Source organism: Lepisma saccharinum, chromosome 1, assembly GCF_977018435.1.
Source record: "Lepisma saccharinum chromosome 1, izLepSacc3.1, whole genome shotgun sequence".
Lineage (NCBI taxonomy): Eukaryota > Metazoa > Arthropoda > Insecta > Zygentoma > Lepismatidae > Lepisma > Lepisma saccharinum.
In genome coordinates, this window is record NC_139229.1 from 80,994,903 (window position 1) to 81,022,539 (window position 27,637).

The following is a 27,637-nucleotide window of genomic DNA, read 5'->3' on the forward strand; positions in this document are numbered from 1 at the left end:
GCCACCACGGTGAAACACTATTGATAGAGATGCTTAGAAGTAAGGATAGATAGTCTGTTACTTGCTTTCAGCTGATCATGTGAGTGTTGTGATAGATTATTGCTGTGATGTCACAACGGATGTGAAACATTTGATGTTTTAGCAAATATCTCATTAGATTTTTAATAAAGCCATGGAGAGGTGTAAAAACTTCCTTACAGCATTTCAAGTAAGGGAAAAAACTCATATCCATCAAAACAAGGAAGGTCATTTTTTACATACATATGTGTTCAAGCAACCAATCATGTGATACAAGGTAGCATGACTGTTCCCAGGTTAATCATGATCCTGCAAGAAGAAACATAACAGGCAAATCTGAGAAATTTTGACCCATGTCTGATCTATATGCCCCATGCATTTTTATGACAAATTTTCAAATGTTTCAATAATAACTTATAAATTCTTTCATGTAAATTTCGTTGTTTTAAAATGTGCACAAGGACTTGACTATGACCCTCTAATAAGTGCATAATAGCATTAGAAATAAATCACCTTCATTCATCTGATGCATGCCTCATCTTTATCACTGTAAGAATTGTGTGATGTTCAAAATATTATTTAGGCAAGATTGAATTGTTCATTGATTTTTTTAAATATATTTGATTGGTATTCAGCTTGTGTAAAAATAACTAACATGTGGAAGTAATCATATTTGATAATATACAAACAGCTTAATTATTTTTACGTTTACTTCCAAATTATTTGTTCAGATTAATTTAACTCTTTAAGATGACCTCTTTATTAAATTAATGAAAATTTCAAAGCAATGATTCCCAGTGAATTTCGGGAATGTATAGAAAGTAAATAAAAGCAGTGACAGTAATAGTTCAGAATCTATTCAGCTTCATTCTAGGAATTTGAAATAAAATATCAAAGAGCAACTACAACTATTAGCTTAAGCTGTACCTAGGTTTTATTGCATTATTTTTATGACTTGCACTTAATTTCTAATATCTTCTATTTTGTTTTTCAGTAATTGGAACAGCTAAAAATGTGGAAGTTGTTTTGAAAGATTCATGAAATTTGTGTGAGATAGTTAGCAGCATCATCTTCTCATAGAAGGCCTGTGGCGCTGGTTGGCATGGAAAGCATTTTAGACACTGAATATGTTGACGGTCATGTTTCAAGAACAGCAGGTTAATCTGTTCTCTCGACTTGAATGGAACAACACCCATTTACATTCATCAGCTGTTGAGTATGGGTGTGGAAGGTCAAAGAACACTGAACATCATACAAGATAACTGAAGCCACCACAGTCATGCACCACCAATCAACATCAACTCCAAAGTCGACATTTCTTTTGGATCTGAGGATGGATTTGAGGACATCATCCAATGTGAAGACCTGAAAATGCAGAAAGTTTCTTCAAGATGGGTGTCATGAATGTGGGCCCTTCTTCAAACTTCTGCACCCAGAAAATTGAATAAGGGTCTTTTCACTTTTTTCTGCATGTTTCACTCAACCGACAATGAATGTTGATGGGTGTCATCCTGTGCAAGTGAAGAACAGACGATAACCTGCTATTCTTGGAATGTGATTGTCACCATCTCTAAAACACTTCCAACACCAGCTGGAGACAAGAACCTTCTATGAGTCAGACAATGCAGCCAACTGTCTTGCACAACCTTCATGAATGCCAGTATCTTCTAAAACAACTCTCACGTTTATGTCTGCCCCAATTCCTGAAAAAAGAATTACATCTTAGAAATTGAATTCACCTTGTATCCTTGTCAGAAACCCCAATTCATAAATGTATATATTCTTTCAACAGGACTTGTGCCAATCAATCGTGTTCAGCAGTTGGTCAGCACCTACGACATTATCTATGGCATGAAACTGAAGGAAAGTGAAATAACCAATGCAATCAGTCAGTCAACTGCTTCGAACGACAGAGTCAACATTGAAAAGTTTTTACAAGTCTTAGGCCAAGATCGACTGGCTAAAGGATAAATATTTTGGGCAGTATTAAGAATTCTTGGTGGATTCAGAAAATATATTTGTACAGATATCTTAAGGTGTACTTTCATACCTGTTACTTCAAATTCTCTCTGTATGTAAATACTCAAATTATCTTCTATATAAATGTGTTCTAAATTAATTTATGACTATGAAGTATGCAGTTAAAAGATTGTAGCTCATGTTCTGCTACCTCTGTATTATATCCTGTATCAGGCATGTTTTCATAATTAAAATTTTGAATGACTATCTCTGCATTTTTATTTCTAAAATGTAAAATTATTTTTAAAAACTTTTAAAAAATAAAAATTATAGTGTACTGGATGTGTTTGTATTTTTAAATTTTTATGCCCTTTTCTGTCTCTTGAGGCTCACCACAACTGGATATTTATTACGTTCTTCACACTGATGGCAGCAACAAGCAGACTGTACATGGGTGGGGTGATTATTTTCAAATAAAAATCTACTCTTTTCAGATTAGTTCAGAAGTGTTATTCTTTATCTCATCCCAGTTATATGCTAGCATCTTTTCACTTTCATTATTTCATATCACTTGTCCATTATGCAATTTGGATTCATGTCTATATTTTACTGATGATTTAATTATCACTAGAGGCATGCATACGTTGAAAACACAAAACATGAAGTAACCCATTGTAATGTTCATTAATCATGTTTTTGAATGGGGTGATGTGCATTTTCCTAACATGTAGTCACGAAATGATGCAAAATTAACTCTGGAACACAAAATTTAGTTTATTTACTGACACATTTTCTGAAGTTTGAATAGTCCTATGCAAGACGACTGATAATTTCTACTGTAAATCGTTCAGAAGCAAAAATGGATTCCTCTACACAGGTATAAACTTCATACTGTGATAACTATGAATGTGATATTAGATCTTTTAATTTTTAGGTAATAAGTGTAGCTTCTAAATCAAATTTAGGCTTCTAATAACCATTTTAAAACTGAAATGCCATATTATATCCTGCTTTTGACCCCAGTATGTGCTCAGTTTTTTAATCAAAATCTTGATCTTTTATTCACCATGATTTGATTGATTTGTTTCTTTTCTAAGTCCACTTTATGCACAAATAGGCTAATCGGGACTGGACCTAGAGTTTAAAGTGAGAATCGAACCACTATGTGCCTCCACCTAGTATCGAACCTGTGACCCCTTGATTACAAGGCAACAACATTACCATTACACCATCGGGGAAGTCCCCTTTCATTCACCATAAGTTTATGGCCCTAGTTATCACACAGATTGTGGCGATGTTTTAAAGTTACAAATTATTAAGTAAAACAAATTCAATGAAGGAACATAAGTATAATTACATATATATTTTACATAGATGTATCAAAAATTGGCAGTGGTACAAAGTTACATGTACAAGTTTACATACATACATAACTAACTCATAAAATATAAACTGACGATGGCATACTGTTCACAGCACTCAAGCAATGTGAACAATAGGTTTCATTACTTACTGTTGGCAAGTTCCATACACTCTACTTAGTTCCACACTTAAGACTTCGCACGGGAATATATAATCATCTCCTCCGACACTCTGTTAGCTATATTCAGGTACCTATTTAATTGCTGCTGAAGATCTTGATGAAGCTGAAATAAAAGAAATTTGTTTTGTAAACATACAATTCAACCAGTTAAATACCTTAAAATGCTTCTAAAATAGGAGGAGGAAAATGTTGTGTACATTGCAATTTAAATACATGCACAATAAAACGAAAAAAAAAAAGTGAGATGGTTAGTGGCTTGAGAGAGGATAATCAATGAATACAAGGGTTGTCCCAAAAGTTTGTGGCCTGACCATGATGCACATACCAGCAGGGGTGGCCACCCCCCCCCCCCATCCAAGGCCATTGGCGCAATATCCCACAAATCTCGTCATACACCCCCCCCCCAAATCATGTGGTAATCCACATGAAGTATTTAATTTCTGAAAGTAACGTCTTTTTTTTAAGCTTTATTCTGCCCGTTCTCCGTAAACAGAGGTTTCCATCCCCCAGCTAAACCGTGGATGCATTACCCCTCAAAATATTTTGGGTGAATACGTAATAATTCCTTTTATTTGAATACAAGCCTCTTAAACTGTCCATATTCTTTAATGGTTTGAATTTTCGAAATAACGGAAAGCTAGCAATCTCAAATGTCATAATTATATAAATATGTATTTAAACCGTGTTTGTGGTTGGAGAACAAGATTTTAATAACCCACAATTTGGGTATTTAACACAAAGTCTTACACAACTTAAGATCAAGAATTACAGAACCCTAGCTAGAAATTCCTAAGGCCTCTTTCAAAGAACTCACCCCCTCTGCTTGGGGTAACTATAATTTTTTTTAGTAATCCATAGTAATAATTATATGGATTTCATCTTCAGTGAAAATTTCACTCGCTAAAGCAAAATTACCCTGCAACAATAACTTAGAAATGCAATTTGACACTATTTATTTTCCTGTTTTATCGAGTAATGTGCAAGGCGTTACTATGAAGTACACAGTTAGTACAACTATTGCAGCATAGCCTACAGGGAATCAATAATACAATAATATTGCTAATAGAACCATATCATCAAAATGACTCACCTGCTTTAAATTAAGCTGCTTTAATAAATACCAAGAATATTGTTTATCTTGTAATGCAGGTACAGTTAAGAGTTCCATATCTCCTTCCCTCAAATTTAATATTCAATCCTCCAACCAAAATTTTGGACTTACTGTTTATGTTGAAGAATACCTAGATATTCGCCCCTCCAAAAGAAAAAAATCTCCGTCCACAAACCACATTTTCCGCTACAATATCAGACGTAATATTAATACACAAGAGTTGGATATCCCCCCCAAATTTAATGCTCAGTCCCCTAACTAAAATTCCCAGGATAATCTAAGGTTTAACACTGATATTCGATAGTTGAATATTGCCCCCCCCCCCCTCCCCCAACGTTTAATCCTCAATTCTCACACCAGAATCCACGTTCAATTGAAGACCCAATGCGTAAGAGTTGGATATCCCCTCTTCCTTAATAATAATATTACCTGTTACAACTTCCTTGGCAGTCTATAATTTGGTATTTATATAACAGCAATGGATAGTTAATAATGTAATTCAACTTGTGCCAAATGCTGTACTGTTTCACATCAAATTTCCATCACAAAAAATCATCCCCCCAAAAAAGAAAAATTGTTTGGACATAACAAGAGCCCAGAAACCTACCTGTGGGCATCGCTACCTCTAAATACTTCATTTTCTTCATCTAATGGATTAAATATGGTGTACCTAAGATGTTTATATTTATTTTGGAAAAAATATATACATTTTATATTACAATAAGGAAAAAATTCCCCCCCCCCCCCCTGAAAAAATTCATTTCGATGGCGCAATCTGCACCATAATAAGAACCTGTGAGCATCCCTGCATACCAGGCTCTGTCAATGTCATCACTGTTTCAAAGGCAACAAATCCCGTTGCAGCAGCATTGCCAGAGACAATTCCACACAGGTAAAACAGCAACAGTGAAAAATCAGGCAAAGCCAGGGCAGGCTTCGTAGCTCAGTTGGTCAAGCAATGGGATGGTATGCTAGAGACCTAGGATCAAATATTGATCAAGCCTGCATTTTTTCTAAAATTTCTACATAAGAGGGTCATTTCATAAATAAAGGACACATTTTCTTTCTTACACATTAATTGCATGTTAGGCAGTATCTCCTTACATTCCTTCAGTGTAGTCGCCCTGCTTCACAATAACCATAACCCATTTTTGGAGATTTACTGTGACGTTTAGGGCACCACTGTTGATAAGTCCACAGAAGACTCGGGTACCACTGCAGAAATATCATCCAGGGAAGTTAAATAAAATGTTCAAGCATGGGTTCTTTCAACTTGGGAAATAAGTCGAAGTCTGGAGGACTCATGTCTAGACTGTAAGGCCAGTGTGTCAATATTTTCTATTTATAATTGCTCAGCAAATCATCACAACCTTCCCCATATGCGGGCATGTGAAATGAGTGGCTCATCCCGAAACAAGCCAGGTCAGTTTTTGTGCATTTTTCTGCATAATTGTTGGATCCAGGCATGATCAAATGCTACTGTGACACTAGTTTCATGTGAGATTCTGTCAGTCATGGTGATTTCTTGGTGATCATTTGCTTCAGTTTGTCGTAGGGATGATGGGACTTCCACACTAGTTTGATTGCGACTTCAACTATGGTTCAAAGTTTGTGGTCCACTCTTTGCTCACCACAAACGTCAAGCAAAGCACCGTGAATTTCTGTCGGGTTCTGGCCACAAACTTTCAATTTTAATACATGATCTCTGATCTTCAACCATCACAGTACCCGAGGCTCCTGCAGATGGCACTTCTAACACTTGTCATTTCCAATTGGTGTTGACTAGGGAAGTGATGACCATACGCACTGTTTCCAGATGCCTTCAACTGCAAGTGGCATAATTTTTATTCTGTGAGATTGTAATTATACAATCCACTCTGCAGTGTTGCCACTTTGTGCAATATTTATGAAATGACCCTCATACTACAATACATCTTCTGTATGTGCCAAATCGCAAGATCAATATTGGTTTTAACCTTCCAACAGACACAGATTTTTAGGATATACAGCATACTAAATGTTATGATGTGCAAAAAAAAAAAAAAGTGCTCAAAAATGTAATGATGAGTAACTCGTTGCAGCAAGGTTCGGTACATTAAAGCTTACCTGCTTGTACTCCTGATTGCCATTTGCTGCGACATCTTTCAACTCCAGAAGCAGCTGGTCGAACGTATTGTGGGGGAGCCACACAGGTGCGGAAGTTGCATGGATCGAGTTCTTCAGGCCAAAGTATTCCTTCCCGATGCCCAACACTGCATTTATATACTCTATCGACAGAACAACTGCTTCCTCCAATCTTCCGTAACATAAGTAAAGCCGTAGGAGTTCAGCTGGATTTATTTTCTGTGAAATTCAAAAAAACAAAGCAAAATGTAATGTATTTACAATTTTGCCAATACTGATTACAACTCTGCATCTTTTTTTGTAAGGTTGATTTTCCCTGAAGTATGTAGAAATTCACGTTATGGAAACTTACTAAATTAAGGTGCAAAGGGACCAATTGAACTTAATACGAGAGAGTCATCTGACATTAAAAACACCGGAAAACTAAAATGAATGTGCAGGACCAGTAGATAAAGGATGGCAATTATTACTAGAAAGAACTATTATGAGGGTGGATCAAATGAAAGTGGAACAGTGGATCTACTGGGTTATATTTCTGTGTGTGTGTGGCAATAACCCTGTGTAGAGGTAGAGTGAGAGGTAAGGAAGGAAACCCCTACTGCATAATGGACTCGCCCTAGATAGTCGCACGTGAGCATATGATATGCGTAGGCAGTAATATCGTCCGAGTAGCAATCAAGGTCCTCTGGAGTGGTTTTGCTGCATGACAACGCTTGGCCACATATGTCAGCTGTTACAATGAACACATTGGTGATGTTTGGGTAGACAGTGTTGGAACACCCACCGTATAGCCCATATCAATTGTCATGCGACTTCCATATCTTTGGTCTGTTGAAAAAGGCATTGAAGGGTCGACACTTCAACTCGGACAATGAAGTCGTGGACAATGTTTGCAACTGGTTCCGATCTTAGCCAAAGGAGTTCTACGAGCAGGGCATTCACCGCTTGGTGAAACAGTGGGACAAGTGCTTGTATAACAAACCTTGTTGACTTCATTCTGTGGCACCTGTTCCATTTTCATTTGATCCACCCTAATAAAAGGCAGTGTTTCAGTGTGGAATCCAGAAAAACAAAAGACAGTCATACAGTGGTGTATTTTGAAAATTTGACTTGGTTTACTGCAACAATTCTTATTTATTATATGTATTTATTATATATTACTTACATATAATAGAAATACAACACCAATGCAGGCATGCAAGTAAAACGAAAACAAAAGTCTGACAACTTCAATTTTCCTACAATTTCTGTGTGTATGGAAAGAGTTGGTATCCGAACTGAGGTTGTTGGTACCCAACGAAGCACCGCCTCCCCCCCCCAAAAAAAAGATCATTGGTAGACATATAAGTTATATAGTAAAAAGTAGATCAGTTGGGCCTGTGATCAGTAAAATTAGAGTTTACATGAAATTATGTAACCCACTGATATAATATTTTGCTAGCGAATGTATTGCAAGTTGCTCATACAATGAAATTTTCACATCACATTCAACAAAATTCAGGTCCCTACGTACAATATTCAAGAGATAGGGAAAAATTAAAAATTTAACATATGTCACATTATAAACCTACCTTGTAAGAATCCAATAACCACTGTGGTAAGAAACTGCCTAGGCTGCACAGTTTGTTGGCTACAGTTCTGTGTAGAATACTCTGACAAGGCCTCTCGTGTTTCTTCAAATAATACTGCAACAGTGCCCAAGACATGCCAACAACTGTGTTGTCGCTTGAAATTAAACCTATGAAAAATAGAAGAGAATGAAGATTCAACAGAGAAAATAATTTCCATTTTCCAGACTTGAAATGTTCAATGTGACCAAGCATCAATGTGTCAGAATTGGCAGTCAGCAATGTAATTGGTATACAGGTCATATTAATTCAAATTTAATGACCGGTAGTCTGTAATATGAGCAAAAAACTGTCCAACAGAGATGGGGACCAAATAAGCTTGGAATGATGCAAAATGCACAAATTCTGTCCACAGGGTGTCTACATAAATAACAAATTCAAATTTCATGACTTTTTCTTGACCTTCTTGTCGTTTTAACCTTTATTTATTTGACCCCTTCTTAGGTACAGTTGGAAATTAGCAATTAAGAAAATAAATGTTTATTTAATGAAAAACCCCTACCAAAAGGCCAGTTAAGATGAAACCTGAAGCTGTATTTAACAAGAGAGTTAGACGCTATATTTATTAATGCATCCTGCACTGCAATTGGCAGACTAGCATACTCTTATATGAGGCTTATGTTGTTATTCCTATATATTTGTGATTGTCCCTTCATCCATCTTATCTTACCAACATTCATTCTCATCTTTGAGATTAGTCGAAAGGGGCAGAAAAGTGTAGCAAAATACACTAAATCAATCAATCAATCAGTAGAGGCATGCATATTTCGCTTTTGATGAAAACACAAAATGTGAAATAACACATTGTAATGTTAATTTTTCATGTTTCTGCAAGGTGTGAGTTGCATTTTGGCAGTGGTCAGAAATAGCACGCTACTTGTAGCGTCGCTACAGTAGCTAGCTACAAAATTTGTAGCTCTAGCTGTAGTGATGCTACGTTTTGAAAATTGTAGTTGTAGTGGTAGCGAAGCTACAAAATTCCTGTCGTTGTAGCGAAAATTTCGCTACAGCTACATTTTCTCTCAGCATTTTGAGGTGAATTTTGAATGTGGCAACAGCGTCAGAAAAAATCGACAATAACCTTTAATTTTGCAGGAGGTTCATAAAGACAAAGTCTATTACATGGAAATACAGATTATCTAGATTGTAGATTATAGATATCTGCATGTTATTTAATTAGTATCTGAATAATTCAGATATCCAGATAACTAACTGACATATATGAATATATTCCAGCTTGCAGCTACGTTTTTTTCAGCTGCATCACTATTTTGGGGAGAAACATGCCTCGTTTGCTGCACCGCTGGAAAAAAGTGCCTCATTTGCATCACCTCCGGAACAAATCCTGTGAATATCCATGGTGTAAGAGACACCAAAAAGTCATTAATTGCTGTGTAAAAAACAACCAAAACGAACAATGTTTTTTCCGCTGCACTGACAAAGGAATAGTGCCAGCAATAAATGGTTCAGTACGTTAACAGCATTGATCATTGTCAGTATATAGGATCTCACCAGCAAGAAATTATTGTTACAAGAATGATAGAGTTTTTGGAATTACAATTATTTTCGCGATAATATTTGTTCACAAATTTTAAAATACAATACGTTTAGAACACTTGGGTTTACATGACAGTTTCCTCAATATATTGTATCATATTGTAAAAAGTACGTATGAGTTATTGACTTTCCTGCAGAAACGACCATTTTCTTTAGTTAATATACATAGTTTTCAAATTTATGTATTTTTCCTACTTTTGCATCACTTTTCTGTAACTTTTACTAATCATGACATCATCATCATCCTCCTTCGCCGTTTCCTGCCTCTGGCTGGGTCGGCATAGAAGTCAAGCCTCTCCATTATTTCCTGGTCTTCCACCACTCCTCTCTTTTCACGGTGTTCCAATCTTGTCCTCTTCTCCTAAAACTCTCCACTATCTGCTCTTTCCACAGACATCTTGGTCTCCCCCTTGGCCTTATTCCCACTCCTTGTGCATTGTAAGCTCTTACTGGTAGTCTTTATGCATCCATCCTCTTCATGTGCCCGAACCATCTCATCTGTGTCTGATGTATCCTGTCCTGAAGCTTCACCACACCCACTGTCTGTCTGATCTCCTCATTCCTTATTCTATCCCTTATAGTCTTCTCCCATAGACTCCTTAAAAATTTCATATCCACTGCCTGCATCTTTTTCTTGTCCCTCTATGTCATGTAATTATTGGCACATAGTATGTGTTATATATTACCTTCTTGCATTTCATAGGTACATCCCTGTTCCATATTAATCTTCGAACGCTTTCATATAGTCCACCACCCATTTGTGCTAGTCTGTTTACCTCCTCATCTATTCTTCAATTCTTCTCAATCATGACAATGAGGATGAATGGTTTATTTAATTATTCTCTTATCTATGGTCGCTTTCTGCCACTTTCGGCTAATTGTGAGAACGTGGAAGAATGATGAATGATGAGCAGTGTGGGGAATGGAGGAGCAGGAGGATCTCATCCTCCCAACTTGGCGTCTTTCCTAGTTTTTGTTTTGAGTCCATTTTATGTATAGATAAGCTGATCGAGACTGGATCCGAGCTCTATGTGCCTCCGCTGGGTATCGAACCTGGAGCCTTTGTATACAAAGAGCCCCAGGTACTTTTCATTTAAAATGCTGCCTTCATATCAGTCTATTAAAAAATGAAATATTTATTCTCAAGAAAAAAATGTTGATGTGAACATAAATACGTAATCCTACCAAATTTCATTGGTGTATAGTTGTAATCATTAATTTGGGTAACACCCTAATTGCAATATTCATATATCAAATTTGAATTGAAATGCCACTTGCATAGGTATGTTATTCTCAAAAACTATAGTAAAAATAAGTAACTGAAGTAACACTGCTATCAAAATTATCGAATGACGGGAATCATGATAATAAATAACAGAATCTATTTACCAGTAGTAGGGGATTTTTTTAATATCCACATGGTTATTTTTAATTTTTTTTATGCAGAAGTAGCGCAAAATGTAGCGAAGTAGCGAGTAGCAAACAGGAGTAGCGTAGCGAGCTACTTTTTGGTAAATGTAGCGGTAGCTGTAGCGAAGCTACATTTTGGAAGAATAGCTGTAGCTGTAGCAAAGCTACTTTTAAAATGTAGCGTTCTGATCACTGCATTTTGGTACCCTGTTTTGTCACAAAATTATGCAAAATGAACTGCAAAATGTTAATAGACTCTTAAACACGAAATTTAGTGTTTATTTAACGACACAACACTTTCTGAATTATCCTGAGAGTTAAAAAATTCACAGAAAATTGAATAATTCTGCTGTAAATGTTTGAGAAGCATAAATGGGCCCCTTTATACAGGAATAAACTTAATACTCGGGTAACTACATAAATGTGCTATTACAAGGGATACGTTTATTTTGTGCAGTAAGTGCAGTTTTTAAAGCAAATTTAGAAATTTATTCACAATTTAATGTCATTTTATATACCGCTTTTGACCCGATTTTTCAACACTATAACACTGAAATGTCATTTTATTTTTTATTTACCAAAAATATGTGCCTCTATCAATCAGTCATTGTGATGAAAAATTCTTGACAACAAGTATAATTTCTTGACTTTTTATCGACTTCTTGACCTACTAGACGATTGCTTTACTTTATCTCGACTTTCTTGACTGGTATACGCCCTGGTCCAAAACTGTGCTACAAGATCAAATGACAGTTACTGCAATTTTCTGGTTATCTTACAAGAGAATCTTAGATTACTTCAAAGCACAAATAACAAAGCTCCAATGTGATATTTTATTTGCTACAATGTTCAAATATGTGTAACAGTTCATCCTCACGTCTTATTAAATGGAAAAATAGCTGCTTATTTACATACTTCTACTACAAGGTACACAGAACACAAAAGTTGGCTATCTCGATTCAGGAAAGAATGTGTGGAGTAAGGTGATTCTCAAAGCATAGGTTGATCACCTTATTGCGAGAGAGGAATGGTTAAGGTGAATGCCTGCATGACGCAGGAACATGGAGGATAAATAGTATGAGAGGGAAGCAAGAGGGGTCTTTTTGGTCTGATCGAGAGTTGGTGACAGGAGTAGAGGAGCAAGAATCGAGGTAGTCGAGAGGCCATTACCTATTCCTTACAACGAGACGGGTCAGAGCAATTCCAAGTGCCTACTTCAGTCTTGAAGGTATAAGCGTAATATGAGGGGCAGTCAAATGAAAACCAAAGACCCACCATAAAACACATTCCTCACAAAAGTTGGCAACACTGTTGTTACGTATCGATACTGCCATCTGTAGGGTAGGAGAAATGCATAGTGAAAACGCACAGGTCCACACAGTTGCTTCGTCATTGCTCAGGAGGTGAGGGTAGTGAAAAGTGTGTTCATCCAGCATTGGAAATGGAGGCAAGCAAAGAAGAGCAGAGAGGTGTGGTTCGTTTCTTGGTGGCTGAGGGTGCTAGAACATGCGAAATTCATCGTCGCATGTCTGCAGTGTATGGCGAACACTGCATGTCCCTGACAAGTGTGCATGAGTGGTAGAAGAGATTCCGCGAAGGACGCACATCACTGCAAGACGATCCGTACCCGGGACAGGCCCATCGAGCCATTACGCCTGATGTGATTGCGAGGATCGACGGTCTGATCCGGGAAGACCGACGAATCAGAGGAAGAAATTCGTGTTCAGGTTGGCATTAGTCATGGCTCTGTGCATGCCATTATCAAATATCACCTGCAGTTCCAAAAAAGTCAAAATGCCCTGGAATTATGTCGGACGGAATAATCTTTTTGCATGATAATGCCTGTCCCCATACTGTCAATCTGGTGAGGGATAAGCTTCAGACATTTGGCTGGGAAACGCTTGAACATCCTTCGTACAGCCCCGTTCTTTCCCCTTTTTACTTCCACATATTTGGTGACCTGAAGAAAGACATTCGTGGACGTCGGTTTCATTCGGACGAGGAAGTGCAACAGTGGGTGAGGTTGTGGATCCGTCAGCGACCTACCTCTTTCTACAAGACTGGAATTGATTGTCTCGTCTTCCAGTGGGATAAATGTCTTAACACTTGTGCAAATTACTTTTGAATAAAACAAACTCCATAGTCACTTTGTAGCGGGTGTTCGGTTTTCATTTGACTCCCTCTCATAGTTGGGTGTCATTCAGTTTACATTACGGCAAAGTGAGTAATTGTGAACCATGGCATCATGTACCCCAGAAATGATCCCAGAACCTTAGGGTTCCACATGTAAGCGAGAGAGAATGAAGGCTGATAGAAGTGCTTCTACATTAACTGCACTATGTACATGAAATAGCTTACGGAATACAGATATATATAATAACTTGATGTAAGAAGTTTTAAAAAATTCTCATGTTACAATGCTTTCTGGTAAATATTAAACTGCTATGACGACAATGAAATGATTCTTACATAAAACTGATGAAGAGAGACATACAATGAATGCCTAGGCCACAACTGGAACCCAAATTGTGAGTTGACAACTCGATGTACTCAGGCACTATGGCAACTTCAACTAGGGACCAAACCAATCTTTGGTTTTCCAAGATAATGCTAAACCACTGAGCTAATAATCTTTTTAAGACATCTTGGTGGTTGAGCATGTTAAGTGGTAGACTTTCGAGCTTGACAACAAAGTTCCTCTTTTCGAGTCTCAGCCTGAGCATGGATGTTCTTTTTGAGTAGTGTTCATGTAATTGTTACTCATCAGGAAATGGATTTATATGTAGTTTATTTTCACCAAAAATATGGAGTTAAATATGGACTTAAAATTGTAAAAAAATATGTTTGTTAATAATATGACACTACGTACGTAATTCTTGGGAGTTTTGAAACAATTTATTGCACTTCTCTCTGCACTATGACTGTCTTGAAGAGAAACCAGAAGCAAATTCCGTACGTGTGTCACAAAAATTGTTGCTTCTCGTGCTGCTGTCGGGCATGCAACTAGTAGCAAGGGTGAGGTTAGCAATTGGCTGCTCAACTTGGGACACTCTTCCAACGTTGCAAAAATAACGAGCCCTCATTCTCATTGTTGACAACAATTGTAAATATATAAGAATTTCACGTGTTTTACAATAGCAAAAGCAAACAGTTGAGTGGTGAAAAGGAAAAAGGTAAAGGTAAAGTGTTCCCCCGTGCTTAGCACCATGCTATGAAGGCATATAGGGGGTGTGGGGGTAATGCCCCACACTTTCTTGATCCGGTCTAGAGTGGGGATGATGTGATCAGCATCACGCCCCTGAATGCCTTTACCCCCCAAGGTTTCCCCCAGGTACCCATGTTATTCAATGCTGGGTGGGGGCCGGGGCCGCTTCCAAAGTTAGAAAAGTTCCAGGATTTCAACCGGCCGGGGATGATCGAACCCGGGACCTTCAGCATGGTAGTCAGATGTGTTACCGACTGAAAAGAAAAGAAAAAAAAATATTGTTCGGATGACACAAAACTTGTAATTAATGCAATTGGAGGGCATAAAAAGGTTGTAAACTTTTGTTTGTTTAATGTCGCTTCGGAATTTGTTCACAAAATATTCCCCAACTCTTTCAGTCACACGGAGCATGTGTTATTGCTTGAATATGGAGTATATGTTGAGAAATGTTGTGAAATATGGAAATAATATGTAAAAATAACTAAAATATGACCCAAAACCTAATATATGTACAAATAGGGAAAATAAAAATGGATTATCGAGTCTACATGCCATGATGCACAAAGATATACAAAATATAACTGATTTCAGCATCATACATAAATATGTATCTACATCATCACTATTTGCCAAAAGTGGAAGAAAAGGGGAGAGAGGGAGGGGGAGAGAGAGAGAGAGAGAGAGAGAGAGAGAGAGAGAGAGAGAGGGAGGGAGAGAGAGAGAGAGAGAGAGAGAGCGGGGGGTCTTAATTATACATTTTTAGCTAGAAAACTTTCAATGCAAGAAAATTGAAAATCAAGGACATTTTTATAACATACAGTGAAAATGCATACGAAAAGAAAATGGAAAATCTTCGAACATAAATTTGTAGATGCACATATTTTTGGTAAATAAAAAAGCAATATTTTGGTACAAAAACAGTGTCAATTTCAGGTTCAAAAGCGGTAAATAAAATTAAATTTTGCTGTTATAGAGGTGAAAAAGCGGTATAAAATGACATTTTGGTTTTAAAATTGTGAATATAATCCCAAATTTGATTTAAAAACTGCATTTAAAATAAACATATCCCATTGAATAACACATTTATGTCGTTACCAGAATATTAAGTTTATTCCTATATAAAGGGGCCAATTTTTGCTTCACAAATAGGCAGCCAAGAAAGCGAAGAAAATAATAAGGAGGGAATGATCTTATAGCGATAAAGAGAAAGAGGGAGATGAAACTGGGATAGGTAAGTGCGGAAATGAAACCTATTTTGTCGGAATTCCCTATTGTAAAGGTGTCTCCGAAAGAATTGAAAAAACAGTGCGAGGGTATTGTGTAAAATGTGGGATGAAAGCCCCTTGGAGCATTGAAAAGCATTTCACTGGATATAAAAAGGAGGGGGGGAATCTGCAAGATAACCCGGAAGGGCAAAAGGGAGTTTATAGGATTAGATGCAAATGTGGGAAGGAATACGTGGGGCAGACGGGAAGGAGCATGCGTATCAGGTGGGGTGAACACAACAAGGATATAAAGGAGGGAATACCCAAAACTGGACTTTCAGAGCACATATTAGTTAGTGGGCATAAGATCGGAACAAAGGAAGTTATCAGAAATGTGAACAACCAATTGGATAGGAATGTTTATGAAACAGCCTATATATGCACTGATAATTGGTATAAACTTAATAGAGACGACGGGAATTTGGAAGATGGATGGATTGCACCTTTCAAAAAATGGGATAAATCTGTGAATAATGATGCCAAGTTGGATTTCCATGTTACGTCCGAAGTCAGGAAGGCTGCTGAGGCGGAAATCGAGTTCACCTTGGACTGGTGACGCATGGGTTTCATGAGGGAAAAACCCAGGAGGGGAAGTTTGCTTCCTTCTCCGTGTTGAGCATACGCTGCACATTCGCTTCTGCTAAGCACTGGCCAGGTGGCTCCTAACAGCCGCTTCGGATGTTTGTTTTATGAGGTTTTAGATTGTGATATGCGCAGTTTTAGATTTGTGTGTGCACAGAATGACCGTTTTTATAGCTACAATGCAGGTTCTTCAGTAAGTGTTTTTTTTACCATAACCTTTAACCTGTATACTCAACTAACACTTTCTTAACGTGACACCATGTTTGGTGCCTAAGAATATGCATTAACCTGAAGAAAAAGGCAGTCTTGACCTCTGAAACTTTGTTTTGATCGACAAATCGTACTAACACACATAAGAAATTGATCTTAGATCTATTTAAAGTTCATCATTATTTAGCTGTGAGTAATACGCACATCACAATGTGATAAACTCTAAATTTCGTATTTAAGAGTCTATTTCGCATTTTCCAGTTCATTTCGCATTACTTAGTGGTAGGAAAATGCACCTCACATCCTTCAGAAACATGAAAAAATTAACATTTCAATGTGTTATTTCACATTTCATTTTTGTCAAAAACGAAATATGCAAGCCTCTATAAATTTGGTATTGCACTATGTACATCATATTTCACGACATTAATGAAACAGATAGAGGAATTTCTTATGATGTAGCTATCCAGCTCTTACCTCTAATATCACTCTCTACAAGCCAGTCCCATACTTTTGATGAGTCAATGCTTTTATCTTGGCGACCCAGCTTCACGCAACAAGATGCCAATCCTTCAAACACCTGTTGGATGCTCAATTCATACAGCTCGGCTATTCTCAGTGCAGTGTCGAACAAGCCTACGCTCGTAAGCACACCCACAAGCTCGCCAGCAGACATTGATGGACCTGAAAATATGTACAGGATGAATGAGAATCCATGATTCTACTTTGAAAAAGTTGTGGGAAATACAAGCTGTCTCAAGAGTCACTCTCCCTCTTTCTGTTATAGTTTTTTTTTTCCTGTCATAGAGATGTGTATTTTTAGAGCAAATTTGCGTATTTACAAAACGTTAATTGGTTTGTATCAAATTTTGTTTAATTGTTAAATTTTTCATATCAGACTCATATCATTTATGATGAATGTGGAAGAATTGTTGATTTAATCAACAAAATTCTGTTCAGTGATGAAATAGTCAATGTGGAAAGGTTAATTGACATAATTGTCGCATTAGGGCAGGAGAGAAACCAACAACTGAAAGTGAATGTTTGGCTTATTACTTTGAGCTCTGTAGACCCACTAATGGTCGACATTTGTGGAGCACTGATTCTTTGTGGCATACACATGAAAGAAATATATTTTCATGTCTTAATACCTATTTTTCAAAAAGCCAATTAATTTTCAAAATAGATCATGACTTGTGAGACACCCTGTATATAAAAAACACTGGAAAAATGTTGTAGTGGGATACTTCATTTTATGTCTGTACAGTAGCTTGTTTTCCGTGATGACAATGTGGTATGAAATAAAAAAATTGCAACTATTACGTATACCTTATCCAAGTGCTTCGTTTCTCTTTACATAGATATTTGTTAATGGTAAGAATCTTATATCCATACATACATTAATATATTTAAAAAGTCTTCAGATATAAATAAACCGGACACAATAAGTAATGCCTCATTAAAAAGTTATACAAACCTCTACGTGATACATACCTATGACTCTAGCATTAACAGGACTATGTCTAATTAATCGTAACTTTGCATTAACGAGTTCATATTCCTTCTTTATGTCAGCAAGTTCCCAGACCTCCATTTGTTTTGTGACTCTGGGTTGAAACACCTACAGGAAGAAAAAATTATTATAAATGTTTTCTACGTAAATATGTACAAGCAAAAGTGAAACTAATGTGCATATATATACGCAAGGGAGAGTCAAATGAACATCTTCATTTGTCTTTATTTTTTATGTAGTCTATTTCTTCGTGTATGGTTGTAGAAGTTTGCTGAATTTGAACATAGACCAATTGCTGATCTACATATACAAGGTCCGCCCATAAAGAAACCTGTCAAAAAAAAAAAGAACCAAACCAAATAAAAAGGTACTGTATTCTGGCAACACTGCAAAGAGCTATATCTAAACTTCCCTTCAGTGCATGTTTCAACCTGTTACAGACAGTCGGTATCGGGGCAAGCATGCATGAGATGCAGGTCGTGTGCAGGCGGCATTCAAAGTACACGCACCAAGATGGAACAACGTTACAGGACAAAAGACAAAAGTTAAGAGTGCTGTGAGGATTTGGTGGCAACTGCGGACCAGGACAGCACCTTCCCAAAGTGCATTGTGGCGGAGATGAAACCTGGTGTTTACAATATGACACCAAAACAAAAAGACAGTGTGTGCAGTGGAAAGGACAGTTCCTGCCCGTAAAGAAAAAAGCACGGATGTCGAAATCGAAGACAAAGGTGCTGCTGATCAAATTTTTTGATTCTCAAGGACTGCTCCACCATGAATTTGTCCCTGAAAACCAAACAATCAATCAGTGGTATTACAAGGAAGTGCTTGGTCGACTCAGAAACAGGATGAAGCGGGTTAGGAAGGTCCTCTGTGATTCTGGCCAATGGTTTCTGTTACACGATAATGGTCGGTCTCATACTATACATTGTCTGTACAACAATGCCTTGCTAAGCATTCAGTGACAGTGATCAATCACCCTCCAAATTCTCCGGACTTATCGCCTGCTGATTTTTTCCTTTTTCCCCAAGCTTAATATGGCTATGAAAGGACAAAGATTTGACGACGTCGCGGATATTAAATTAAATGTTACGCGTATTTTGCGAACACTTACTGTCAATGACTATCAACAGTGTTTCCAAGACCTGTACAAACGCTGGTCAAAGTGTGTCTCACACTTTATGGGCGAACCTTATAATATCAAGTCTGAGTTAGTGTTCAAATACCTCATGAATAAGAAGCTTCGAGATGGATGCGCAGTCACACATGAGCCACTGAAAAGGTCCTTCCATGCATCTGACTTGCAAACTGAGGCCATTGTCGAATTTCTTCCCACCATCCTTATACTTGACGGTGTGGTATGCATGATAGAGATATTTTATTTTCATTTGCCGTAGAATTTCTATTTGTTCTAGGCTTCCAGAGGACAAGAAGCCACAGCTCTTCAGTGAAGGAGGTGCCATATTTAAAATGACAAAAATGACATTTTGAAATTCACTTGATCAGTGTTGCAACCTTGAGGTTGTTCTGTGAATTATAGTTGATATCTTGTTACAATTTGAACTACATACAGTCTATCATACAATTTTTGTCGGACTTTCAAAGTTTTCATTTCATTGTAAGGGGTGATCTTCCACATAGTACACCCAATTGTCAACCTCAATTCCATGTAGTACAGCCAGGACTGCATTTTGCAGACTAACAAGGCTCTAGCATCTGGACCTACAGCCAATATCATCTTCGTAGGACTGTGTAGCATTTTGGTTACGTGCGGGTTACTCACTATCTATAAACAAAAATATGTTAGAGTATTAAAAACCCTGCGCTTTCAATGGCCACTCAAGTACACCGTGGTGGTGGTTTTAACATTTTTTTCGAGAGTTTTAAAGGTTTTTAACAAAGGTAGTTTTAATTTTGTATATATCGAGCACTATGAAGTGGTTTTAACCCAAACCTTTCACCTAGTATCCTCGCATGACACTTCTCCGACGTGGCTTGATGTTCCGAGCCTAAAATACAACCACCTGAAGAAGGAAGCAGTAAAGCTTCCGAAACGTAGTTTACAACGAATACATAATCACTTATGTAAGTAGACGAAATTCAATACTCTGTGTGTGTGTTGTCCTGAGTTTTGTCCTTATTTGTGCTGAGTGCCCCTTTACAGCATCCACTTTTAACCGAAGTCAGGACTATTTTAATATTTTAGTTATACAACATTACAGTTATCTTATTTTAGCTCTGGTAAGGGGCTGGACCCTGCATAACATGACGGGTGCAAAATAGACTAAGTGCTGATGCACCCAAAATTTTAAATTCAAATTCAAATTTTATAAAACTTAGCTACAAAACATACCAAATTTTATTTGTATATAAACTTGATATTACAAAGTGCATAATATAGTAAATGTGATTAGAGAGGTTTTCATTCTTGCTGCGATGTTTCGTCATGTCTTCATGCTTTATTTCACACATATTTTTATATTGTTAACAGCAGTTTTAAACTACTATTGTAAAGTGGATAAGTTATAAACAATTTGGCAAAAAAAATGGACTGATAATACTGACTGTATTATAGTTTGAACAAAGGCAAATCAATAATTTCCTTAACTTCTCAATCAATTATTTCTTCAGGATAATCAATTCACAACATGGACATTCCTTGCAGTTCATTTTCAAGTCACTTTATTTACAGAAAGGGAAATCGGGACTGAATCTACAGTTTAAAGTAAGATTCGAACCACTATGTGCCTCCGCCAGGTATTGAAACACAGGACCGCTTGATTACAAGGCAACAACGTTACACCTACAGCATTGAGAAGGCTCCACAATGCTGATATATGTTAAGGTATCAATCATTTGCAGGACAACTTACCTCTTCGCCATCTGCTTTTCTCTTTGGACTCAACCCTGGTGGCACATTTATGTCTTCATTGTTGTCAACAATAGGAACTGGTTTAACTATCCATGCGTACTTAGGATCCACTAACCGAAGTGCATTAAGGCATGCCAAGTAGCACTTTGCCTGTTTTTGCAAACTGGTTTTTCCCATTCCTTCTTTGCTAAGCCTCAATGCCTGTTCATACATAACAGATGCAGCTGTAAAGAAAAAATGCAACATGTACAAACAGCCTTGTAAAATACAAAAACCTGTGGTTTAAAACCATGAGAGCATGGTGTGACTCACAAAGGAAAATTTCTCTCCACACAGGGAAATTCAGGTAACATTTTTAGGGGGAAAAAGGGAGAAGGAAAATCTGAAGGCATCTGAACTAAATCATATTTTCATTTTATTTGGGAACAAATTATACTTTTCCATTACCTAACTTTTCAAATTTTTGAAAATGCTAATCTAATATTATGAAAATGTTTGTAATTCAAATGTTTTCATCCTGCATACAATTTTATATAATTGATCATTTTTTCTTTCATCTTTATTTTCATTCACTCGATCCTAGTATTTCTGTAAAATTGGTGCTTTCTATTTCTCAATGGAAATTACAATACTAATAAAATAATAATACCGTAAAATTGGTGCTTTCTATTCTTCAATGGAAATTACAATACTAATAAATTAATAATACCGTAAAATTGGTGTTTTCTATTCCTCAATGGAAATTACAATACTAATAAAATAATAATACCATCTAACCGCAGTTCTTTTTCTTCTACTACCAGTACTGCAAGTAGCAGTAATAGCTATTGTCGTCTTATGATCACGATTCCAATTTGTGTGAGACAAAGAGGAAATTTTGGAACTAACAGGAATTATAATACTGTTAACTCATAATAATAATTTAAATAGCACTAATCTCTTCCTTTGTGATTTCATCTCTTTATACAGGGTTTATATATATTTGTGAGTAATTCGCACAACTTTAATTGAATTTGTGTTTTATACAGGGTGTTTCACTTGCTCTTGGACCCCGATTTTAGCTTTTAAAAATGAAACTACTGGTCATAATGTAATTAAATTTGCTACGGATATAAAGCGAGTGTTGGAAGTGGTTGCCATGCATGCCTACAAACACCATCATGTTACAGTTAACATTTAATTATCAAAAACAATTACTTTAGACACGGTGGTCTAGTCAGTAGGGTGTCTGACTGCCATGTGGAAGGCCTGGGTTCAATTCCTGTGGTGGGTGATCTGAGGTCAGAAATTTCCCAGCCTTGTCCTCGTATAAAGTGGCTTTGGGGCTCACCCAGCCTCAAATCAATGGGTACCTGGGGGTAAAGGCAGCCAGAGCATGGTGCTGATCACATGACCTCCAAAATGGCAGATTTGGTGTTTTAAGTCCACTTTATGCACAGTAAGGCTAATCGAGGGTGGACCTACAGTTTAGAGTGGGATCCGAACCACTATGTGCCTCCACCTGGTATCGAACCAGGGACCCCATGATTACGGCAACGACGCTACCACTGCACCATCGGGGAGGCCCTGATTTAAGACAAGAATGACCTACCAACATATCGCTGAGATCGAGAATGTGTGGGGCCCTACCCTCATATCCCCTAAATATGCCTTCATGGCTTGGTGCTAAAGGCCTATGTATGTACAAGGGGCCACGTTTTACATCCATACAACATTACAGACAAAATTACTGTTTACCTTTCCTCATGTTTCCTTTCATCACATGAAAAGAATACAGGAAATCATAATAATTGTTGGTCATAAGATCAAGAGATCTAGCTCGAGCCTCTATTATCTTCTCCACGTCTTCGTACATCTCGTCATACGGGTAGTTCATCAGTGCCTTCAGCTCCCTCCAATCAAAGAGGGTTATCAGAAACTGGCGAAGGCAGTCCTTGCGTCGAGAGACATCTGGGTTGGCAACCATGTCATGGTACGCTTCATCATAATGACCTAGCTTCAAATTATAGCTGAACATCAGCGAGTACAAAGTAGCCTGGAAGAATGGAAGAAAAACAAGATAAATTAGAAATTAGAAACTCATTTCACATTAAATTATTATTACAGGGTTCCCCACTCACTGTGCCGAATAAAATTCATCATTTCTTTTTTAGTTTTCCAGGTATTTTTGCTTCCTTGATTGATTTATTTTACTTCCCTTTTCTGCCACTTTTGGCTAATTGCAAAGATGAGGATGGGTGATGATATGATGAAGGGACACTCACAAAGAACATCCAGGATGGGATTCAAACCCCAGATCCCTGCACTCTTACCATGCCATGCTAACCACTCGTCACGGAGGATGGCTCCAGGTATTTTGAAATTACTTTCCAGGACACTCCATAGTGCTTTAACATAGCAACAAATAGATGTATTGCATACTGCATACATGAAGTTCATTCACAAATACTAAAAATAAACAAACAAAAATAAAATGTACAATTTTTTGTACAAAATGAATTTTACGTTTTTTGGAGATCAAGCTGAAAAACTTTAAAATGCAGGAAAATGTAAAAATTAAGGAAAATTCTATAAGATTTCGCAATGTTGGGAAGATTGAGTACATAATGCGAGAAAATGTAAAATCTGGGAACTTAAACTCGAGGTTCCATGTATCTCTGATTAAGAAGCCATTTGCAGGAAAAGGTGAAAATGTGAAATTAAGACCGCAAGCTACATTCAAGGCAATAATAATTTATTATTCATCCAAAAGCTGTGCTTACCATTTCAGGATCTTTCGGATTTCCAGTGCTGATGGCATTCTTTGCCAGTTCTATGACACAATGAGGATAATTTTGCTGCTCAAACAGTTGAATTACCTGAAAGGATACATAAGTTGAAACATTTGAAACAACTAGAAATAAATGTAAACTTAATATATACATATCATTTTTTTTATCACCTATCTACTATGAAGGTCACTGTAATTTACTTTTTCCAACCTCACTGTTAAACATTCCAAAACATTTAATCTTTTGCAAATATATTGTTAATTAAAATAGCTCGTAACATTTTTCTTTTTTCCATTGTTGGAGCAGAGGAGGATGCCAATCAGATATTATCTTAGAAATTGTAGCTATCCTCGCGATGTGATCAGAGTAAGTGTTCTTGGGTTACCAGCGAGGTTAAATCGGCATTAGCTTCCAATGTTTTGAGTGCATACATTGCTCTCATCATCAGGGAATGTCATGGTCTTGTCTAATTCTCATTACATACATTTATTTAGAAGATGAAGTAAATGTTTGCATCTGTGTACTGTGCACTACTAGTTAGGTGCTGCAAGGTGCTATATTGCATCAGTAGAAGCATACATATTTTGTTTATGACGGAAACACAAAATATGAAATAACAAAATGTGAAATGAACTCTTTAACACTAGAACTGCAGGAGGGGTCAAAATGACCCCAACCTTCACAGTTTCTTTAAAAACTATCCTGTTTTTCTTATTTTTTCCTTGAAATTTTGTGACTTCTCATAATTCATTGTCCTTTATAGAACGGTATATTGAAATGTACAAAATATAATTTTTTCTGTGAAATTTCATGTTATAGCTTCAATAGGGAAACTCACTTTCAGATAATACAACACACACATCTTCTGTTCGTTAACATCACCAGCTTGAATAAATTTATTGCAAAGGAAGTAATCACTTTTGACACCTTCTGCAGCCTGGACCACACAATCATAAGCCTTCTCTGGTTCTCCCATATTTAGGAATGCAGCTCCCAGGATAAATTTTCCTGTAACAAAGCATGAAATAATTATATCAAATATATTTTCATTACAGCTAAGCAGATAATACTTTGAACCAATGTATAACTTGATTCCTTCTTATATCTAAACCTTTTCTTGAACACTGAAGTAATTTAATATATTTTTTTAAACATGTGCCTGTAAAGTAAAAAAAGTAAAGGGCTCCCCTGTGCTATGCACCATGCCATGAGGCATATAGGGGGTGTGGGGTTATGGCCCAACACTTTTTTGATCACGGCCGAAGGTGGGGGTGATATGATCAGCACCACGCCCCTGGCTGCCTTCACCCTCCAGTTTCCTCCAGATACACACTTTATACGATGCTGGGTGGGCACTGGAGCCGATTGAACACGTGGAAAAAAATCACGGTTCTCCCCTGCCGGGGATTGAGCCCGGGTCTGTTGAATGGTAGTCAGACACCCTAACAACAGCTACTGCGGCTCATATAACATGTGCCCGAGGTGTAAATATTGTCTTACCCTTCATTTCAATTCATGCAGGTAAGATATTTTTATACATTATGCAAAATTCCTAGTAACTTCTTTCGTTTACATATTCAAATATCATAAAAATTATACATCACCTGTATAATATGTGGCAAAAGTAAATTTCATGATAAATCAACGTGTATATATTATGATTATGTGATATATCTGAGCCTTCAAACACTTGATGTTGATCATCTCATCAAGTTTACCAATTCAGCTGTGTTTTTTTTAAATTTATACTCTTAACTCATTATAAGGTTATGCAACACAGACTTTAGAGCACATAGTCATTTAATGTCACCTACACAGACACTTGCGGAAAGGATCAGTGCAACGACTGATATTCATAAAACAACTTCACATTGCAGCAATTCAAAGATATTTTATTTTGTGACTTATATATTGACTTTCCCTTGTATAAAAATAAAAATATTACTGTGCCATATCAATCTATAAGTTTAGCTTAAAAACATGCATCCATTTATGACACAATATGTAAATTAAAATAGTGGCCATTTTATAGGAAAATCCAGTTTACACACGCAGCTTTGGAGAATTATGAATGGAAATTCTGCAAGACAGCCCAATTCCGAAAAGCATTGGATGCTATAAGGCCAGAACTTTCTTATTTTAAATGTAATAACAATCAGTTTGGTTCCAAATGCAACTATGTATGTTGGAAAATTGAATACTGTTATATCTTAAATTTCTTTATGAAAGGTTTTTATTTACTGAATATAATATCCCCTAGCATTATTTTGGAGCACAATACTTGAGGTGCAAACTATAATTGAAGCTGGGAATGGAATATATGTATTTTTTTGTTAGTTCTTTGTATCTATAGGTGCATCAGTACAATTGTTTATAATTTTACTGGCAAGATATTTCTACAAATAGGTTGCATTTTAGTGCAAATTTCTTACATTTTGTTGTATTTTATTGAATATAAAGGCATAATTAATGTACGTGAGGTTTTGTAAATGCTGTTTCTTGTTGGAGGATTACTTTTGTTATTTAGCATAGCTTTTCTGCCAGTTTTGGCTACTTGCGACAATGAGGATGAATCATAATATGCTCAATTTATGAAGGAACACTCACAAAGAACATGCATGGTGGGATTTGAACATGGAACACGGGATATCAGTGACATCAAATGTCGACCAGGTAAGGGGCTGGACCAACAAGCTGGTAAGATAAGGAGGTGAATGTACAATTGTATTCTTCGTGAAACAATGAAAATTTATCAGAAGTTTATTATCATCAAGAAAGATTCAGTTTGTCCCTAACAGAAAAGTTCACCAATTTGCATGCAAATGAAAAAATAAAGAATATGTTAAGTTCAAGCAGGAAATTGCTACAATTTCATTTATGTAATTTGCTGGTCCATTGAAATAAGTTGTTATTGAAAAGTAAAACTCACTTGCACAGCTGTTCCACTCACACCAAGTTTGAAGCAGGCGCACGTACTCTTGAATTTGTAAGTACTGGCAGGATGCCATTAAAAATTCTGGGAAGACAAAATTTCGGCTGATTGGCCATCTTGATTAACATTAAGGAAACCACAAATTAAGACATTGCAATAAGAATAAAACAACAATGCTACTGTTTATTATCTTACATTGCATGCTCACTCAATGCAGAAATATTCTTCAACATGCAAGCTATTTTATCTCTCTTTTCTTGCACAAATATACAGGGTGTTCATTACAAAAACCTATTCCCTGGCCACCACGCTCTCCTGATATCACACCCTTGGATTTCTTCTTCTGGGGGTATGTGTTTACTGCACTCCTTTTCCAGAAGTTATTACTCCTCGAAGAATTGGATTGGATTGATTTGGTGTTTTAAGTCAACTTTATGCACAGTAAGGCTAATTGAGACTGGACCTACAGTGTAAAGTGGGATCCGAACCACTATGTTGCTCCACCGGGAATTGAAGCAGGGACCCCTTGATTACAAGGCAACGATGCTATCACTGCGCCATTGGGGAGGCCTACTCTTTGAAGAAGAATAACAGTAACTGGTGATATTTATTTATTTGTTTGTTTGTTTGCTTCCTACAGAGAGAATCTCCAATTACAGGAAAGCTTACATAAATTCAAATAATAAACATATAAAAGTGTAGATTACATATAAACACATACACACACAAACGCATTTATACACACAAGATAATAAGTGAAGTACTACAGGACATATATCCAACCATATACACATATATTCATAGTTCAAAACATAGCCTTTATATAGTATTAAACGGCAAAAAATAATTTTAAAAAAATGAAAAATAGCATAGAAGGTAAAATACTTTCAGAATAAAGGAAAATAATGCACAGTACAGTAGAAAATAGAAAATAATG

At 36.8% G+C, this 27,637-nt stretch overlaps 2 protein-coding genes across 3 annotated transcripts in view; one reads left to right on the forward strand and one right to left on the reverse strand.

The window, feature by feature from the left end:
- The window catches only part of LOC145983619 (uncharacterized), a 78,419-nt gene extending 76,209 nt beyond the window's left edge, over nt 1–2,210 (forward strand). For both annotated transcript variants that reach the window (XM_083116684.1, XM_083116690.1), the window contains exon 11: nt 1,811–2,210. In XM_083116684.1, the coding sequence (XP_082972810.1) occupies nt 1,811–1,989 (179 nt within the window). In that variant the 3' untranslated portion in view covers nt 1,990–2,210. The remainder of the gene's footprint in view (nt 1–1,810) is intronic.
- Nucleotides 2,211–3,333: 1,123 nt separating this feature from the next.
- Nup160 (nuclear pore complex protein Nup160) overlaps nt 3,334–27,637 on the reverse strand; it is a 58,932-nt gene continuing 34,628 nt past the window's right edge. The window contains exons 16-25 of the mRNA XM_083133517.1: nt 26,698–26,816; nt 24,607–24,776; nt 23,760–23,855; nt 22,735–23,032; nt 20,998–21,221; nt 18,107–18,233; nt 17,090–17,296; nt 8,327–8,493; nt 6,738–6,974; nt 3,334–3,623 (exon numbers count right to left, since the gene is read on the reverse strand). Of these exons, the coding sequence (XP_082989643.1) occupies nt 3,528–3,623; nt 6,738–6,974; nt 8,327–8,493; nt 17,090–17,296; nt 18,107–18,233; nt 20,998–21,221; nt 22,735–23,032; nt 23,760–23,855; nt 24,607–24,776; nt 26,698–26,816 (1,741 nt within the window). The 3' untranslated portion in view covers nt 3,334–3,527. The remainder of the gene's footprint in view (nt 3,624–6,737; nt 6,975–8,326; nt 8,494–17,089; nt 17,297–18,106; nt 18,234–20,997; nt 21,222–22,734; nt 23,033–23,759; nt 23,856–24,606; nt 24,777–26,697; nt 26,817–27,637) is intronic.